Source organism: Phoca vitulina, unplaced genomic scaffold (genome assembly GCF_004348235.1).
Source record: "Phoca vitulina isolate PV1807 unplaced genomic scaffold, GSC_HSeal_1.0 scaffold70, whole genome shotgun sequence".
Classification (NCBI taxonomy): domain Eukaryota; kingdom Metazoa; phylum Chordata; class Mammalia; order Carnivora; family Phocidae; genus Phoca; species Phoca vitulina.
This window is the reverse complement of record NW_022589773.1, coordinates 2,110,565-2,131,370: the sequence shown is the minus strand read 5'-3', so window position 1 is coordinate 2,131,370 and position 20,806 is coordinate 2,110,565. Positions and strand designations below refer to the sequence as shown.

General features: G+C 43.2%; 1 protein-coding gene across 1 annotated transcript in view; it reads left to right on the top strand.

The window, feature by feature from the left end:
* The window catches only part of SLC28A3 (solute carrier family 28 member 3), a 53,207-nt gene extending 35,125 nt beyond the window's left edge, over positions 1-18,082 (top strand). Inside the window, exons 7-18 of the mRNA XM_032392906.1 lie at positions 377-490; positions 1,083-1,160; positions 3,224-3,304; positions 4,933-5,013; positions 7,443-7,568; positions 9,184-9,314; positions 10,662-10,830; positions 11,236-11,433; positions 15,643-15,724; positions 16,417-16,515; positions 16,754-16,874; positions 17,956-18,082. Coding sequence (XP_032248797.1) covers positions 377-490; positions 1,083-1,160; positions 3,224-3,304; positions 4,933-5,013; positions 7,443-7,568; positions 9,184-9,314; positions 10,662-10,830; positions 11,236-11,433; positions 15,643-15,724; positions 16,417-16,515; positions 16,754-16,874; positions 17,956-18,082 — 1,407 coding nt within the window. The remainder of the gene's footprint in view (positions 1-376; positions 491-1,082; positions 1,161-3,223; positions 3,305-4,932; positions 5,014-7,442; positions 7,569-9,183; positions 9,315-10,661; positions 10,831-11,235; positions 11,434-15,642; positions 15,725-16,416; positions 16,516-16,753; positions 16,875-17,955) is intronic.
* Positions 18,083-20,806: the final 2,724 nt, after the last annotated feature.

Sequence of the window (20,806 nt, the reverse complement as noted above, 5' to 3'; positions counted from 1 at the left end):
ATTTTCCAGAGAGGGGAAATAATTATATGCCTCTAACATTTACAGCACAATGAAGAGGACCAGATCCTTCTTCCTTTAATGGCCCCTCTAAGACTACTCTTTGTGTCTAAGTTATTTTATCATGATATAATGGTTACCTACTGTCCAGGGACTGAAGGCTTCAAACTCGGGATTTGAAAGAAGGAATGCAACCCTGAGATCTGGGGTCATGATTCTGTCAAGGGATTCTCTGCTCACAACTGCTTTGGCCTCCCAAAGAAGTTGGATCATAGGCCACGTGTGAGAAGCTTCCAAGGAAATAGTGACCCTCTGGGCGTGTATGCTGAGCTTAGCATTCATTTTCTAGTAAGCTCTATCTCTTCATCTTTCCGCATAGGTTTACTGGAGGCCTGTCTTTTGGGGAATTGGGTTACAGTTTCTTCTCGGTCTCTTAATCCTAAGGACTGACCCTGGATTTATGGCTTTCAATTGGTTGGGCCAACAAGTTCAGGTAAGTTGGGTTCAAATGAACATCTTGCTTATAAGTGCTTCTGACATTTGGATATAATCCTCAAGACATGTCAGAAATAGGTTTCTTCATCTGCATGAGTTGACTCACATTTTTGTTTGTGTAAACACGTTTATCTGTCTAGTTTATTAATATTACAGTTGTCCCTCCCCCGTATCATCCACTGCATCACTCCCCTATCCCCACTGTCCCTTTCGTCCTGCCCCAGAGGGGTCACACTTCTAAGATGGTTCCACAAACAGAGAAACAGGCTTTCTTTGTATCGAGTGCTAACTAGCACCACCTGCGTGCCATCTAGGGCTTTGCCGGAACAAACTGACAGGCCTGGCTCCTCCTCGAGCATCCTGGAGTCAGACTGAACGTCAAAAATGACAAGAAATCTGTATGCGGGTATAGTTCAAAAATATTCTTCCACGCCATCCACTGGAGCAGGGAAGGCTACGAAAATTTACCTGCCATGTCTAACCAGCAAGTTTGCTGGGCTCCCCCTCCGCAGAGCCCGGGAGGTCCTGTGGACTCTAACCACCAACTCCGTGGTTGTAATGATCGTCTGTTTTTCCTTCCTTTAACTCAGACCTTCTTGGAATACACTAACACTGGTGCTGAATTTGTCTTCGGTGAGAAATATGCAGACCACTTCTTTGCATTTAAGGTAAACCAAATCCCCTTTCGAAGTAGTTCCTTCCTCTCAGTACCTTCTGCGTCTTTGTAGATATTCTGATAGAAACTGACCAGAAACCAGATATACACCTGCCCGGCATGTCCTAGGTGGATAGCACATCACTGCCTTTTTGCATTTATCGGATTTTCTCTGAAGTCAGTAGAATGCAAACATTTTACTTTGTTGCCATAGCATGGAGGGAAACATCTAGAGGAAGTCAGAAATATACAAATACTTTTGAGGTGGGGCTCCTAGCATTGCCTGAGATACTTCTGAAAAATCATATGGCACAATAGTATCTGAGGCATCAGGGAAAGGAACATTTGGTAGTTGGCAATGAGGAGGCATATGGCCACTGATCAGGCCCGGGATCAGTGACAGCTCTGTGCTCAGGAACCCCCTCCATCTCCCAGAAGGAGACAGCTGTTCACCCACATGAGCCTCTCTTCTTCCAGAGCCATCTCCATGCTACACCTTTCCTGTCTTTCCTTCAGCACAGCGGGCCTGGAGGCTGGGCCTTCTCCCAACCAAAGGAGGGACATTATGCTCCAGGGGAAAGGCAAGCTGGCCTCCCTGCACTCCCACAAGCCCCAGGAAGCTCGCTTTCCCCTGTGAAGACCCTACAAATACTTGTTGATGAGGCAGAAAGATGAATTCGGCTTTTCCTTCAGCATTCTCTTTTTGTGGTGTTATTGTTCGTACACTTCTAACTTGTTTTCTCACTTAGGGACTCTGAATTTACCTCCAAACCCACCCCGGCTTCAGTTAGGTCAACATTTATGCTGAATCCTTTTTTTAATTGCTCTTTTTTTTTAACTGCTGATTTGATGCTTTGGTGCCGAGATGACTAAGCCAGCTCCAAAAGGCCAAGTGTTTACAAACTGAGATAGAAATATGCTCGTATCACGAATTGAACCCAGAACTGGGAAAAAGAAAGTCACAAGGAAGGCATAACTCGCTGCCCAGACTGCACCAGTGTCTTTAGACATTTCCTACCCACGCTCCTCCCTCTTCCCCAGAGCAGGGGCCTCCATCCTTTCTGCCAAAGCAGAATCCCTGTGGGAACATTCAAGAGATAAGCTCCTTTAATTCCCCGAAGCTTTCAGGAAGGCTCTGCTTGCCCATTAAAGCCAATAAAAGCACATAAGTGACTGAGCTCTGAATAATGGCACAAAATGTCTTTTAATATATATTATTAATAGATTTTTCTAAATTAGATCCTGTACAAATTGTCCTCGGTCATTCTATGCCTCTGGTGGCAGCCTGTCCCTGGTCATTTAGCTGGGGAACAGAGGGGAAGGGTAGGGGTGCGGAGGGACCCAGCCCACAGCAAAGTGTGTTCCCTGCAGGGTAGAAACTGTTTACTGTGGAAACACAGGCTGCCTCAAAGGCACCCAAATAGCATCAGGGAAACAGGATCCAGAAAAAGACAACTCTGCTATCACAGAAGCAAACTAGTTTCCCAAGTTTATTTATTTTTTTTTAGTGATTAAAAACAATCTAAAAGTAAAATAATTATATTTTAAAAGCTAAACGAACGGGTGCTTACTTTACGAGAGGCAGTGTGGGTAAGCACCTACCGCGCTATATCTGATCTGTGTAGCCCCTAGAAATAAGGATCGGAGAGGCTACTCACACTCAGTTTTGACCAGGATCCTCTGCTAATGAGGCTGTTTAATATCAGAACTTCAAGAATATCTGTCAGTGGCCTTCAGTTTGTTGATCTAGTTATTACGAATTCCCCTGACACTGCATTCCTTCTCTGAGAAGCTGCAGTAAGAAAAGCTCATCATTGCAGAGAAACAAAAAATGTCAATTTCCTATGAAATATACTCAAGCTTATCCACAGCAAGTTCAAAGAAGAGACGGTAAATGGGGGGAGGGGGCACTGCCTGATTAAAGTGTCATTTAGTTCAAAATGACATTGCTGATGATTTTGATGATGGTTTCAGAGGGGATAAGGAGACAGAAAAAAGACCTGATCTGAACTCTACTAATCCTACTGAGGCCAACATCAGCCCATGATTGCTTTCATGCCCCTACCTCGCCCCCAGGTCCTGCCAATCGTGGTTTTCTTCAGCACCGTAATGTCCATGCTCTACTACCTTGGATTGATGCAGTGGATCATTAGAAAGGTACTGGGACTCGGGGTGCCTGGGTGGCTCAGTTAAGCATCTGCTCAGGTCATGGTCTCGGGGTCCTGGGATCGAGCCCCACATCAGGCTCCCTGCTCAGCTGGGAGTCTGCTTCTCCTTCTCCCTTTCCTTCTGCCCCTCCCTCCTGCTTGTGCTTTCTCTCTCTCTAATAAATAAATAAAATATTTAAAAAAAAAAAGAAAGGTACTGGGACTTGAAGGGATTGGGTGACAGGTGTACAGCAATTATTTCAGGGACAAAGTCTTAAATGCCTTTTATCCAGGTTTTCCCAAAGTGCCTTTCTGTTTGTAGCAAGATTCACCACCACCTCATCTTCCACCCCAAGTTATCAGACCCCAACCAAAAAAACCTACATGGAGCCCTAGAGGCAATTTTACCTCAGGGACTTCTAATGGGGCTTTGACTCGCAGTCAGTGGTTACTGGCTATCTTCATAAAACCTTAGTAATTACTTCTTTAACCAAAGAATTGACTCCAGCAAAGCAGACACCTGTGGGGAGCACAGCATCCTTCCTTCATCCTGGCTGTCTTCCCTGTGCCTTCCAGAGTCCCTGCTTCTCCTCGGGACATTGCAAAAGTGGAGACTCTTGGTCTAGGAGTTGCTAGAGGATCGAAGCAAGAAGGGGAAGCTGCTTTGCGTTTCTGAGGGAGTTTGATAAGCACACACAAACTTAGGGGATAAAAGGTCCAAAAAGTTCATCTCATTCCTGCCACCCCAGCAACTGTCAGTTCTACTACACTCGTGTTAAATTGGAACATGAGGAAATGTGTGAGTTAGTTCAAATGCACACAAGCCGAGCAGTGCAGACAGAGTCTGGGCATAGCCATAGCCCTCCTTTGATCCTTGTAAATACATACAAGAGACAGAGGGAGGGAGGGAGAGAAAGAAACCAGAACACCAGCAAAATTCAGAATTTCATCAAGAGTGTGCCAGGGCCCATATTTTTCTGATTGTTGACTTGAACATTCAGCATTCCTGTGCTCACGTCTAAGCAGAAAGGAAGGAGAGAATGCAACAGGAGGTCCCCATCCTGAAGTGGGCACCGCAGTCTCTAGTTGGAAGGGCCAGTGCATTAGTGGGACCATAAACCATGTTCATTTGAGAGTTTAGTAAAAAAGGCCAAACCTCAGCTACATCCCACGGCTTATTAGCTGGGTGATCTTAGACAAGATAACTAAACTGTTCTGTGCCTTGGATGCCTTTTCTGTAAAATGGCTGATTACAGGACCTCCTTCAAAGGGTTATTATGATAATTAGATACGTTACCTGGATCAAGAGCATAAAACAGTACTTGGAATGCAGTAAAGCTTGTCATGACTGTTAGCAATTATTATAATTTATTACTCTTATACAATGTTTCAATAGACAATTGTTTGTATATTGAATGTATGAATTCAAAGTATATACAATGATTCAGCGTTACCATTCACATAGGAGGACTGGATGGGTCCGCTCTGTAGACTAGGTAACATACACTCACATTTAGCACCATCACTGGCCTGCCCACAAGGGTGGAAGGCATTTTCCTCCAAAGATTTTCATCCCTACTTTGAAGTGTTGTGTATACAAACAGCTCTTCACTAACTTTGTCCCTTTTCCCCTTTTAGGTTGGTTGGGTAATGCTCGTTACTATGGGATCATCTCCTATTGAATCCGTAGTTGCTGCTGGCAATATATTTGTTGGACAGGTAAGTTGTAATCTCAAAAAAACAAAACACCTGTTGAAATGGATACGCTTCCTAGAAAGTAGAATGAGAAATACAACGGTATTATTGTTTTTTAGTGTGAGGGGTAGGGTGTCAAAATAAGGAACCCCCAGCATTGACAATGTCCAGATTCCAGAGAGAGAGCAAAAGAGTGTATGAGAGATATCCCTTCCGAGTGTCCCAGCACACTAGTGTCAAATTTGGGTTCTTGACAGTTTACGGAGAGGAGGAAAGATGGAATCATTCTATCAAAGCACTGGGTTTCCCCTGTATCGATTCTCAACCAGTCTTTTCTGAGTTGACTGAATTGTTGAGGCCTCTGACCTGCCCTCCAGAGGCTAGCAGGTCACCCACTCAAATGGAGTTCACCGCTTATCTTGAAGCTGCAAAGATGTGACAGGCAGCCTCACCTTCCGTGGTATAAGGCTTGTGGTAATGAAAGAGGCCAAGAAAGACTTTCCACCAATGCCCCTGCAGCTGCATAAATACTTAAGCTTATTCTCAACTTGTCTGAACTGCCAACGGTCCGTCTTAGCTGGGCCTGAAGAAAAATGCTGATGAGCAAAAGCATTTTCATCTTTCTGATCCATCACGCGGTTAAGTGCTTTGCCTGAAGCCTATTTAAGCAAGGAAATATGATGCCAAGGGGGTGTCCTTCAAAACAACAGTGTTCCTAAGGGGTGGATAAGAAAGAAATGGTAACCATCCTCATCACTCAGAATAGGTAGCTTCAGGCAAAATGGAATCACACACATGCTTGCCAGCACCACTACCCAAGGAAATTGGATTTGAAACAAAATTCAAGTCACCCAGAGAAACACATGGCTCCAAATCCAAGGCTTACGACGGCTACGGGCAGGCTGAGCCTTATTGGTAAGCCCAGCTTGCAAGCCTGGAGTACAGTCTTCAGGGCGGGGCCCATACTTCCTTCCCTAGGAGTTGAAATTATTATAATTATAGTCATAAAATCTCTCAGGACTAATTAGAACACCATCTCGACGTGATTACTCCTACCTGCGGGGTAAGAGGGCTTATGTACTGAGTTTCTATTTAGTCCATGAAGTGAAGCTCAACACATTCAATCTTATAGAACAATTACAAATAATGAGGGGAAAATTGTAAAATTGCACACATGCTTCTGTGGTGCTCAATTTGATACTTAATATGCTAAAAGTACAGCTATTATTTATGGAGAGCCCCACGTTGCAAGCCGCCTGTCCTCCTTAATGGGATTCAAGCCCTCACAATGACACTCTAATTCCTTTCCACCCAAGGGGAAGAGTGGGGTGTCTGATTCCCAATTAGGAAAGTGCCTGTAGGCACCTGTCCTTGTTATTGCTGGTATTTTTTTATACTTGCATCTCTATGTCCTTGTGGTGTAAGCAAAGAGGTATATGGTCTGTCAAGAAGAAGCTGGAAGATGGGAAATCACCAGTTCACAAGGCCAGGGCAGTTACTTGGGCAATAGTGTTCCAACCTTAGAAAAGAACACCTGGCCATCAGACTCCAATCCGAGGCTGGTGGGGACCTTATATGAACTGGCCTTGCAAATTTTGCAGACTTTAGACATGACTCTGTATACACACTGATGTAGGGTTCCATGACCCAGACATCGATGGTGTGTGTTCTCAAATGAATATGCATCAGAACCACGTGGAAGGCTTGTGCAAACACGATTGTGGGTCCCATTCCCAGAGTTTCTGAATCAGTAAGTCTGAGAATTTGCACGTCCACCAAGTTCCCAGGTGATGCTGATGGAGCTGTCTGTGGTTCACACTTAGAAATACTGCTTTAAGTCCAACTCTTGGTTTTGACTCAGCTTGTGATCTCAGGGTGGTGGGATCGAGCCCCGCATCAGGCTCTATGCTTGTTGTGGAGTCGGCCTGAGATTCTCTCTCCCTCTCCCTCTGCCTCTCTTGCTTATGTGTGTGCACTCTCTCTCTCTCTCTGGAATAAATAAATAAATCTTTAAAAAGAAAGAAAGAAAAACTGCTTTAGAAAATGGAATCTTGGGGCACCTGGGTGGCTCAGTCAGTTGGGCATCCAACTCTTGGTCTCAGCTCAGATCTTTTTTTTTTTTTTTAAGATTTTGTTTATTTATTTGACAGAGAGACACAGCGAGAGAGGGAACACAAGCAGGGGGAGTGGGAGAGGGAGAAGCAGGCTTCCCGCTGAGCAGGGAGCCCGATGTGGGGCTCGATCCTAGGACCCTGGGATCATGACCTGAGCCGAAGGCAGACGCTTAACGACTGAGCCACCCAGGCGCCCCTCAGCTCAGGTCTTGATCTCAGGATTATGAGTTCGAGCCCCTCATTGGGTTCCACTTAAAAAAAAAAGGAATCTTGAGTAGATTGGCACACCCTCCTAAGATCTAAAAGGAAACGTTTAATCCGGTCTCACTTTGTTTCCAGACAGAGTCTCCACTGCTAGTCCGACCATACTTAACACACGTCACCAAGTCTGAACTCCACGCAATCATGACCGCTGGGTTCTCGACCATTGCTGGAAGCGTGTTAGGTGCATACATTTCTTTTGGGGTAAGAATGTTTGAAGATAAATTTATGGAAAATTCAACCTCTTCTTTCTTTGTTGCTGTTATCTCTGTCATTTCTTTAGCACTGCTGCCAGATAAGGAGGCCAAAAGAGTGTCCTTCACGCTTCCTTTGGCATTTGAGTGGAGTGACCCTGAGGAGCTTTGTGGCTTCACTTTTAAATCCCTGCCACCTAAATGCGAATTATATCCAACTATGCCAGAATGAAATCATATTATGAGGTTACTTCGGCCAAACATTTAAATATGTAAAACAAACAAACAAACAAACAAAAAACCCACTATTACAGTCCCTAGTAAAGGCAGACAAGACCCGGGGTCAGCAAAGTATGGCTCATGGGTCAAACTAAACTGCTCCCCCTTTTTGGTAACTACAGTTTTACTGGAAACCAGCTACTTCTACTCATTTCTCTACGGCAGCTTTCATGCTACAGAGTTGGGTAGTTGTGGCCTGAAAAAGCCAAAAATGTTTACTCTCTGGCCCTTCACGGAAAAAGTTTTTTGACCTGTGGCTTAGAGCAGCGGTTCTCAAATCTTCCTGCACATTAGAATCATCCAGGAACTTTTAAAAACCCTAATGCCCAGGCCCAAACCACAGAATAATTAAACCAGAATCTCTTGGGGTGAGACCCAAGCATCACGATTTTTTAAAAAACTCCTCCTGTGCATTCTAATGTACAACCCAGTTGGAGAGCGGGTCGTCTGTGGCCCAGGGCTGCAGACCATTGTAAATGATGCTTGTGCCCCAAGCACGGAGCTTATAAGCCACACGTATGAGGCAACCCCCGGTGGAGAAATGGAAGAACACACAGCTGTGAGTTTCATCCCTCCGCTGCATCTGGGCCTTGGAGAGCCAACCAACAGGAAGAGGGAAGAGTAAAAGGGTGACAGAGATCTCAGGAATAGTAGCTTGTCTGGCTCTGCAGATGGTCCACTCCGCCACCACCATAGGAATAATGCCTGCAGAAATGTGCTGGCTGGAATGGGAGTGGGGAGGGAGATGCAGATACTGGCATTCTGGAAATACAGGAAAGAGAATCCTGAAACAAAATAAGGATGTGGGGAGGAAAGGGAAAAGAGTTTAAGTAGGCCCACAGTGAGGGAAACAGAAATCACTTACAGATTAAAGGGACGCTGGATAAATGAATATTATATAAAGACACCACGGATTTCAGGAGAGCGAAAGGAGGACAGAGGGGTGTATCCATTCCTGCACCCCCAGATGCTTCCCCTGTCTAAACTGATGACGTGATGAAATACGGGCTTTAGGGACTGTTTAAACATTCAAAAGGTCCACAGAGAGGTAGAGGAATCTGGAAGTTCTTACACAGGATTAATTCTCTTCTGAAATGATTAGATTTTGGTTTGGGGCTTCTCCCCAAAGGATGTGGTCAAGTAACACCAATTCCTCCCTTTTCTCTCTGACTCTCAAGGTGATGCCGGCTTGGCTCACTGAGCGCTTCCAAGCCTCCAAAGAAACACTTCTCTGGCATAGGGTTCAATTCTGCCCTTCTCTTCCCTTGTAAGGCTTTTGGGCCATTCATCCTGAACACAACAGAAAAGCCAAACCTCAGCTGACCTTCTTTCTCCCGAAATCACAGGTTTCACCCTCCCACCTGTTAACTGCCTCAGTCATGTCTGCACCTGCCTCACTGGCCGTGGCTAAACTCTTTTGGCCTGAGACAGAAACACCTAAAATAACCCTCAAAAATGCCATGAAAATGGAAAGTGGGTAAGTGGGACGCCTAATTCATACAAGCTGGGGAGTTGCCTAGGCGGGGGGGAGGATCCAAATACAAAGCACAGCAGAAAGTTGATCACTGGAGAGCACAGTGAATCATGGCATTAAGGTGAATTTAATTTCCCAGTGACTATTAGACTTCACGAGACTTCCAAAAAGAAATCTCTTTTCGATATTTGAAAAGCTTCCTAAATACTTGAATGTCAATACAATTCCTTAACGGTTCATTGTAGATATTTCATTTAAAATACAGTATAGTGCTTATTGAGCCCTGATTTATGACCATTGGAGAGCCATGGGACAACCATTTCTGGAAGTCTCTTATATAATAGGAGAATGAAGGTGTGATATAGGTATCTTTAGCCCCTCGTCAATTCATTTTCTTTTGCCCTGTACAAAAGAAAGAAAAAAAGGGTGAAAAAAATGAAGGGGTTTAGGGTAGTCAAAAGAATCTAATTCAATAACAGAATCCATCAACGAGCATGTTGCTGAGATTCATCCCTTGTTTGTATGTAGGTACAGTCAGTGAAAAGCAAGTTGTCAAAGAACGCATGTATGGAATATGTGTGATTCCACTTACAAAGTTAAGCAAATGTGTAAACCTACACAGCATATTATTTAGGCATACACTCATAGAGGAAAAATGAAAAGAAAGGAAATGATAAGCAACTTCTAGGGAGCCAGGTACCTCTGAGACTGAAGAGGATGAGATTAAGGAAGAGGGGGTACTCAAAGGTGACAGTGACATTCCATTTCTTAAATGAGGTGATAGATATTCAGGCCTTCTTTGAATTATTAGTTCTTATACCATGAATATTTTATAAATATTTTCTGCTAGCTACCTTAATATAATTTTTAAAACCTATAATATTTTTATCATTTCCCAAATTTTTCATTATTGATCCCCCCCAATTAACAGAGTAGCATAACAGTTAGACACCCATATGCCCATCATCTACACTCAGCAGTTATAAGATTTTATTTATTTATTTGACAGAGAGAGACACAGCGAGAGAGGGAACACAAGCAGGGGGAGTGAGAGAGGGAGAAGCAGGCCTCTGCTGAGCAAGGAGCCCGATGCGGGGCTCGATCCCAGGATGCTGGGATCATGACCTGAGCCGAAGGCAGACGCTCAACGACTGAGCCACCCAGGTGCCCCTACACTCAGCAGTTATAAAGGCCATCATGGTTTCATGGAATTTAGGTATTTTGACCAAGGCATGAGCCTGAGAGTTTGTGTCTCTAACCAATGAGCTCTGATTATGCCATTTCTACAACTGTGATGTCCATCCACTGACAACACCTTGATAATTCTGGAATTGCTGTTTTTTGATAAAGTGATTCAAGGAACCTCCTAGAAGCCGCAACACAGGGAGCAGCCTCATCCATCTCCCTGGTGGCAAACATAGCTGCGAATCTGATTGCCTTCCTGTCCCTGTTGTCTTTTGTGAATGCAGCCCTGTCCTGGCTTGGAAACATGTTTGACTACCCACAACTGAGTTTTGAGGTATAATTCCATCATGTCTCTCCTTATTTTGTTTCTGCCTATCTTTGTTTAAAAATAAAACAGGTTTGTGAATTGCCTTCCCTAACACTTGTAGTATACTCTCACATGATGCACACACTTATCATGTATCTCCCATCTTCCCACCACTGCCCCTCACCACCCCCCAGTCTCCTACCACCCTCCAGGAGACAATGACTGACCTCACACCAGGTATCCAGGTTACTTCAAATGATCCAAAGCCAACCTTGACTCCTAATGGATAGAGATGAGCAAGACAATATGAGGGGATTTCTATGCTTTAAAGGAGACACAGAGGGATTGAGAAAAATCTTGTCACAAGGGTTAGGCAGAAGAACTGGAAGCAAATCACCACTCTAATAAAGTATCTGTTTTTGGGTTTTGTAGGTAATATGCTCCTACATCTTCATGCCCTTTTCCTTCATGATGGGAGTAGACTGGCAAGACAGCTTTATGGTTGCCAAACTCATAGGCTATAAGACATTTTTCAATGAATTTGTGGCTTATGAACACCTCTCAAAATTGATCAGTTTAAGAAAGGAGGCTGGACCCAAATTTGTGGATGGTGTGCAGCAATATATGTCGGTGAGTAAATACACTGATTTCAGAATACACTTCTTTATCACGTATATACATTCGTCAAATAGTCACTGGTGCTTCAGGTGCAGGTGCAGGTCAGGCACTTGGGGATACATCAAAGAACAAAACAGAACAAATATTCCTGATCTCATGGAACCATAGTGAACACAGCACCTCGTAATTTCCATTATGTTGAATTAATCCGCGTGCGTGTGTCTGTGTGTCAACACAGCTAATCCTTACTACTGTGATCGTTTACTTTTGAGAGCTGTGGATCCAAACCTAGAGTCCTATGAGCTGGGACTGGAGTCAGTCAATCAACAAATATTTGCTACATGGCTTCTATGTGCAATGCACCTATGCACTGAGCGCACAGCATTGAACAAGTGATGAGGCCGGCCCTCAGGGGCTCACTGTCTAATAATCTTGAAGGTCTCTTCATTCCAGCTTTAGAAATTCTATGAACTCTGGGAAACTTCCCAAAGGCAAGATAGTGCCTGGACATCCTAAAGAAATAGGGAGACACAGTTGCTCCTCTCCAAGTGGGTGAGGTGAGAGAAGAGCTTGGGTTATGGTCCGAACTTTTGAGACAAGCATCCTATAACTATCTCAGCACTTCAGGTCAATAGGCTCCAAGGAGATGCTCATGTCTGCTTGGCCTTGAATGGGATAAGGAACTCAGGTGAAGCCAAGACTTAGGTCATATTTTACAGCCAAGTCTCCAGCTTTTCCTTTCCTGAAAAACAGAATTATCACGCACATGGAAACTCTCAGGGAAATGGCGAACATTTCGGACCATCACCATTATTCACTGAAACAAGCCATTTATAATAAATGTTCTAGGCATGTATTTGGCTTTAAAAGGAAAGGGGAGGAAAAGCATGCTGCCCAAGGTTCTAATTAAGATTGCCTACCACTGAACAGCACCACCATCTCTCCCAGTCTCCTGAAGACCAAACATGCAAATTTATTCCCACATATTCTACAAAGACAACAGCATACCCCAGGAGAGTACTGTTTTGTATTTTATGGTCAGGGGCGTTTGACCCACACATCTGATAACAGAGGCTCTGTAGGGCTCCTGTTTCTCAAATGTTTATTCTTCAACTGGCCATGCGGTGGAGCTTGGCCGAATGTCTTCATTGTTTGGATGCCACCACAAACCAGTTTGCTCCCCTGCCAAAAGTAAACAATGGGCTAAATTAAGTGAATTGCTTTCCATCCCCAACTGCCAGTTGCCAGGAGAAAGTAGTTTTGTTAATGAGCAAAGCAAGCTCACGATCCTGGCAGTGCTGAGCAGGTTTGTGAACAGTTATTACGAGAATAGACAGAACAGGAGGGCTGACTTGGGTTGGGGGTGAGCCCAACCGGAGGCAGACCCACAGAGGATATTTGGAAACAGGAGCCCAAGAGCTTCTGCTACTGTTGAGTCATAATGGCAAAAGCATTTTGTTTTTCCCAATTTCTTATTTCCAGTCGACAAAATGGGGATAAGTCCCTGCAATTTTTGTTTACCAACCAACAAGTGTTGGGGGTATCACAGCATCTCCCGGAAAAGGCACCACATGACCGAAGCATAAGATCTAGGTCTATGAGGCGAAACCCAGTGTTATCCAGGTCAGAATATGTATGTAGCATGTTGTCCACAGAATGAGCTCTTCGCTACTCCGTGATCTTTTCTTTCTTAGCATAAAAGTAATACTTTGCATGTTTGTTTATTTACATTTAATGTATACATACCATGGTCCAGAATTCAAAAGGTACAAAAAGGCAAGAGGGAAAAGTAAGTCATCCTCCCTATTTCTCTGCCACTCAGCTCTTTTTCCTGTACCATTATTAAGCTCTTAACCTTACTCTTCGCACGTAATAACACATCTCAGATGCCTTTCCCCGTCGGTGTCTGTGAAATAGTATTCTCTGGTATGAACACACCTTTATGTATTTTAACCAGTCTCTTGTTGATGGACACTGTTACCAATTTTCTGCCGTTGGAAGCAGTGCTACAAAGACTGTCTTTATACATACAGCACCTTTGCTCAGGCGCTAGGAAAGCTGTATGATATATTGTTCATCTCCCAGAGCAGTGGAGCTCTTTCCATCATGTAATCTTGCACATGTATGGGAAAAGGCAAAGCAGTATCATTTCAGCGTCCTTTTCCTCTTATTATAAAACCCTACATGGCCACATCTGTGTAATCCCTTCCTGCAGATCCCCAGAAACAGGAAAGACATATCTCAAGTGCTTTGTGCCATCTCCCTCCCCATGGTCTCTTAATAAGCCTGCCTGTTTTTGAAGCCAATTGAACTAAATGAAAAGCACTAGAGAGAGCAGGGAATGAGGATGAGCTTTTCCAGAAAGAGCAGACTGCTCAAATACATGAAATTTTTTTTTCCTGCCTGCTATATGCATGCTGATTGAAAATATCAACAAAGGCGTTCTGAGAAAACCATGAAAGAGAAGAGGGGCCTTATAATCAACAAGAAAATTTACCATGGCCACTCGAGTCTTGGATGTGAGCTTTTAAAAAAATCCAGTTAGTTGGGGGATAAAAAGGCACCACTACTTTTGAATGTAGTATTTTCCTGGTTTGTTCTTTAAACCAAATCATAGATTTTTCAGGGTTTTGGAAAAGAAAATTATTGCCTCAATTGTGTGGGTGCCTTTGCCAGATTGGGTGAGTTTCTGGTGAACCACAAAGTCTACTGAATCTTCTGAGTGTCCTGTGATTGGTCCCTCAACCTGAGAAAGAATTATCTGGTCTGAACAACACCTCTTGGCTGTCAGAGTAGAGCCAGAGGGCCATGCTCATCCTTCTACAAATTCACCTCCCATCTTCCTACTGCCCATGAAAGGACTATTACTCATTCTCCCACTGCTAAGCGGACACCTAATACTCCTATGGGATGGTTAGATCTGAGGACCAAAGAAAGGCAAACACACACCACAACCAGAATGAAAGGAACCCTCTGTGATGTCCTATGAGTTTCCTTTTTACTAATATAACGCCTTTTCACTGAAGTATAATTTATGCACAAAAAAGGCCCTTTTTTGGTGTATATACAAGTTGTGACAAATATATCACCTGTGTAACTTCATCCACAGTGAATATATAGAACATGTGTATCACACCTAGAAAATTTCTCTCATGGCCAGCTGCAGTCAACAGTACCCTTACCCACTCCCTCATTCCCAGACGGCCTGATCTTTTGTTCACTATAAATTACTTTTGCTTGTAAAATTTCATGCAAATGGACTCACTTGGCATTCATGTTGTTGCATGCATTAGTTATTTTCCTTCTTACTGCAGAGTAGTATTCTATTTTACAGATATCCATAATTTGTTTATCCATTTGTCTGTTGAAGGACATTTGGGTTGTTTCCAGCTTGTAGCTATTATGAGCGTAGCTGCCATAAACACTCACGCACATGTTTTTATTTCTCCTGGGAAAACTCCAAAGAGTGTTATTGCTGACTGATACAGCCCATGTCTATTAACTTGATAAGAAACTGCCAAGTATGTTCGTACTTTATAAACAGGCTGTGTCACTTTACATGCCCACCAACAACGTGCAAGGATTCCGGTTGCTCCACAGCCTCGTCAACACTTGGTATTGTCCATTTTTTAGCCATTTTCACGGATGTGTAGTGGTATGTTATTGTTTTGATTTGCACTTTCCTGGTGACGAATGATGCTGAACACCTTCTCATGTGCTTGTTGGCCATTTACATGTCTTTTGTGAAATCTCTTTAGCCATTTTTTATTGGGTGTTTTTCTTCTTATTGTTAAATTATAACAGCTCTTTACACATTCGCAATAAGTCCTTTGTCAAACAAATGTAATGTGAGTAGTTTCTGGGACCAATCTGATATCCTCAGTAGGTTAGCACTGTGCCTGGCACGTTGTAGCAAGTGGCCATGAATATTAGGAGTTGTCATCGGGCAGAAAGTAGCATTTGTAGAGGCTAAGACTACCAATTCCAAATCCTTTGTAGAGAGTCTCCGAATCCACACAGCCCCTTTCCCTCTTTCAAAATTCAAGGGGAACTGGAAAAAAAAAAAAAAGTCTAGGAAGCAACCGGTGTTTGACACCATGCGCTACACACTCACTTGTCAATATTGATTCCACCGTCAGAAAAGGAAGCCTGGTTAGGATGTCAGATTAACTAAGCTGAGTCACACCATGTTTACTTCTGTGTGTTTTTGCTTATTTACAGATTCGTTCTGAGACTATTGCCACCTATGCTCTCTGTGGCTTTGCTAATTTTGGTTCCCTAGGAATAGTGATCGGTGGACTCGGTAAGTAAAAAGAATATTCTTCAACAATATATGTGACATAAACATACTTTCGATCTCCATCTTGCTCTGTAACATTATTTGTCAGGGGGGAAAAGGTCCTGTGACAGTAGTAAATCCTTTGGGGTCTATTTTTTATCCCTGCTCTACAATATAGTTTTCCTATGTAACCCAAGCTAACCTCAGATGACACATAGGTTTCACTTTGCATGCCAATTCCAGTGGATTTATAATGGCCACGTGGAGAAGGATTCTGAGGCCCAGGGCAAGTGGGAAAATGCTGTGATTAATTAGTGATGTCTGCCACAGGCATAGAAGTAGATGGTGATGATGAGTTGCGGATGTTTGGATCTCACCCTGAAATCCATTTGCCTTGCTATGCCCTCCAGACACTGTGGTGAAACTTAGAATAAAACGTAGGACTTGCTTCTTCTGTAGAAAATGGAAGCTTCTGGGCCTTCTGGTGTGGACAAATTTCTTCCCCTCCTTCCCCACGAGAGAATTTCTCTGGATGTGGAGCTCATCACAAAGCTCTTGAATCTTGACTTTCCCAGTTAATTTGGAAAAAAAAAAAAAGAAAGAAAGAAATGTCACCCACCTGAGACGCCCAGCCCCAGAACAATTCTCAGGGGCTGGGAGTTTGGGATTCCCAGTCTATGACCTCAACATTAATCTCCTGTTTCCATGTCTCCCAGCAACCATGGCTCCTTCCAGAAAGCACGATATCGCCTCGGGGGCAATGAGAGCGCTGATCGCGGGGACCGTCGCCTGCTTCATGACAGCCTGCATTGCAGGTACTACATGCCCATCTTTTGTGTCCTGTGTCCTGGAGCCCACAGAATGGCAGCTTTCAGGGGGGCCATGCCTCCACCCTGAGGATGCAGCATCTGCTGCTCCGGAAGCTGAGATGCAGAGCTGCTGCTGAGCATATTGTAAAGTGAGATGTGCAGAGCATGGTGGAGAAGCTAAAAACAGGAGGGCTCGGTAACGCTGTTAATTAATAAAATGGATGGCACTCTATTTCACTTCCAGGGATACTCTCCAGCACCCCCATAGACATCAACTGCCATCACATTTTAGAGAATGCCTTCAACTCCAGTTCACCTGCAAACACAACTGATGTGGTATCTTGTTGTCAAACTCTATTGAACAGGTATTGTATTCTTGAGTCTGACTTCTTCATATCCATTATTAATAAACAAATTAGGCCTAAAGACCCCATCCACTTATTTTTATAACTTTATAACTCTGTGTTCAAAAATAAGAACTTGTGGGGCGCCTGGGTGGCTCAGTCGGTTGAGCCTCTGACTCTTGATTTCGGCTCAGGTCATGATCTCAAGGTCATAAGATTGAGCCCCTCATCAGGTTGCTTGCTCAACAGGGAGTCTGCCTGTCCCTCTCCCTCTGCCCCTCCCCCACTCACACTCACACACTCTCTCTCTCTCAAATAAATAAATCAATCTTTTAAAAAGAGAAAAATAAGAACTTGTGCAACAATTCTAAACCACCTTTCAACTTGACTTTTCTCAGCTGAGACTAGGAACTATAATACTAGCAAGTGCTGTGCAAACATTTCTTATGCCACCAGCTTTGTGATACACCCTTTGCATGAATTAGCTCATTTAAACCTTGAAACCACCGTATAAGTTAAGAACTATTGCTCTTTTTAGTGTTCGATAAAATCGGGCCTTGAGAAGGCTATACCACTGTCCCAAGCAGAATGAATGTAAGCACAATCGAGATAGAAAATGGAGGTCTTTCTGCCCAGAGAGTCCATGCCCTTAACTAGTACCCAAGCACTAGGTAGTTGGTACTGTATCTCTTTCAAGGGCATCAAGCAGTACGGGCTGTCCTGACGACATGGCAATAGTGATGGTGTTGGGCTACACTGCATGAGGGGCCACCAGTGACCCATACTGGCCACTCCCACGCTGTACAGTTTCTATCCGCAAAATCAATATCCCAACCCCGTTTGCCCTTCTTAATGTGCATGTGTTTTATGAGGATTGATTCTTGGTTTATTCTGGAAGAAAGAGGGGGAGTCCTTGAGGCCAGACAGGATTTGAGAGTCAAAACCAATTCTCTGGAGCCTCTGTCCTTAACCCACCCTAACCTGAAAGTGAGGGAGGAAATCAGCTTCCCACCCTATGCTATTTTTAATGTGTCTCCTCCTGCTCATCTACTGTTTCTGTCTTCTAAGGCTCAACTAACTGTTTTATTCTGCTTTCCACCAGCACTACTGTCAACGGCCCTGGTGAGGTCATCCCAGGAGGAAACCACAGCTTGTCTTCTTTAAGGGGCTGCTGCATGTTATTGTTGCCACCAACACTGAACTGCAGCTGGATCTCTAATGCATTTTGAGTTCAGCTACTTCTCTGATGGAACTCCAGGAACTCTGCTTTGGCAAGGAAAAAAAAAAAAATAACCACTATTCTTCATGGATGGATATTTCCATCATGGAGTCAGCTTTAACTGGAAAGAGGAAAAACAGCAGTGAACGCTTCAGATGTCCAGCATCATCCTCCTCTCCTTCTTCCCTCCCTTCTGTAAACCCTTCCCCACTGAGAACTACTATGATATTTCAAGATGAGCTATTGTCTCCAGTCCCAAAGATGTTTCCTGACCCTAGAATTTTATGAGATTTTACCAGAATGCAGGTCTAAATGATGGCTCACAACAATGGGGTTATGGCTCAGCCACACCCAGAGTGGCTCACTTCTAAAACATCTCAGGGGAGGTCACTGCATTCACCCTGGCTGACCTGAAGTAGCCAGAACTTGAATCTCACATGGAGAAGGATCAATCATTTATCACCCACTCATTGCCTGCCCTGAGGAAGTCCTACAGAAATCAAGAGCCCTTTAGGAGAACATTTAGACCATTCTAAAACCAGGTTTTAAATCCTGTATGTTTAGAGAGTTATACCAGTCATCTTACCCTAAATTTTGCTGCAATAAGAAATAAGCCAAAAACCTTGGTGACTTACAATTTATTTTTCCCTTACACCTTATGCTTATTGAGGGTCAATTTTGGCTGTATTTCATGTTGTCTTCACTTCCAGGACTCATGCTAAAGAAGCAGCCACTATGTGAGGTATGTCGGAAGAGGGGGGATAAAACGTTGGCTCTCAAAACCTCTGCTAGGAAGGACCCTTCACTTCTACTACATTCCATTACCCAAAGCTAATCATATGATAAGCATGATGTCAATGGCTATGGATGAATTATCCTGTCCTAGGAAAGGATAGTGAGTATTTTGAAGAAACAACATGATATACTACATTGATGCATGATAACCCTGTCTCCCTTCAAGGAGTCAAACTGTCTTATCACAAAAAGCCTACTCATGTGTAAATTTGGTTATGTTTGTGGTGACAGGACTGGAAAATGGTACTACTTTTTGGTCAAAAAGTCACTTAAGGACCTTTTGAGGAAGAAGAGTCCTGGTTGAGATCTGAAACCTTCCACCGATACTTCCATTGGCCAGGAAAGCATCAGCATCAAAGCTGCTTACTGGGTATCAAACCTTCCAAGATTTAATGTGTGTCATAGGAAAATTCCAGAGACAATGGCAGGGTGCTCTTTAATGAAATGCTCATCACCAATTCTCTTAATAGCCCAAAGACCACATTGTGTGAGAAAACACAAACACCAATGACTGAGTCAAAAGGTGATTCACAAGAAAGAAAAAAATGTGAAAAAGGTTTTGGAATGCCTTAAGTAATTTTATTTTAGTTATGCTTTTCTTGTTCATGAACAATTTTTTGAAATATATATGTAAATAGCTGATTTGTGTGTGCATGTGTGTGTGTGCTCACATGTGTGTGTGTGTGTGTGTGTGTGTGGCAGCAGAGGTGAAGGATGAAATGAAATGCCCAAAGGACCCCTTATCTCTTTTTTTTTTTTAAGATTTTTATTTATTTATTTGACAGAGAGACACAGCGAGAGAGGGAACACAAGCAGGGGGAGTGGGAGAGGGAGAAGCATGCTTCCCGTTGAGCAGGGAGCCCGATGTGGGGCTCCATCCCAGGACCCTGGGATCATGACCTGAGCTGAAGGCAGATGCTTAACAACTGAGCCACCCAGGCGCCCCATGTACCCCTTATCTCTAAAGTACAATATACTAGGATATTTCTAACTATTGATCATTTGTATCAGATTTTTCTTGGAATTCATGTGCCCTTTCAGTATTTAAACTTTATTTTAGGAAAGTATATTTACATGTCTTTTCCCTCTGTTCTCTGTGTTCTTTGTGTCAACCTTCATAAAGCCTGTGACAATAGTATGTCAAGGGTGCCAGTTATTCATATGTTGGTTCTCTTTGGTCTACTGTGGCTATTATCTTTCTAACTCTTTTTTTTCTTTTTATTTATTTGTATTTTTCTATTTTATTTTATTTCTGAGACTCTCTAAGAGAATTTCTGTGCTATTTCTAGTGTGCTTCTCTGGCCAATTAATTTTCAAATTCTGTCTGTTGCAATTACTGTTCTTTGGATATTTGTAGCTCTTCTCTGAGCTCTTTTATTTCAAGGAAAACTTAATAATTACTGTCCTGTTTTTTACATTTTTTCTTTTTTCAATTGCAGAAAGTAATAACCATTTGTAATAAAAAGTGACACACACACACTTTCTTCAAACATATATATAAGAATGTGGAGGATTTGTTGCTTCTACAGAACTAGAATGAGTCTACTTAAATATCACATACAACTTCTTTACCACTTGGCAACATACATTGGACATTTCCACCAAGTCATTATATATAGTTCTAACTCTGTCCTTCCCTTCCCACTAGTATGTGTATGTGTGGGGGGGATGGGGGGGCTACAATTCCACATAAATGAGATAATACATATGCTGGGAGAGGGAGGGAGTTAAACATCGTATATTCTTTCTACTTGCTTCCCTCCTCTTTCCTGTCCCTGGCCCCCACATATAGGTAACCCAGGTTAAATAACCTAACAGAGCTTTCTGTACCTTTCTTTCATGGTCAGGTCATGTTTTAAACATATCCTATTGAAGATTGCTATAGTTGTTTTACCATACTGGGATATTCTGTGATGACTCACATTTCTCTGAAGTTTAT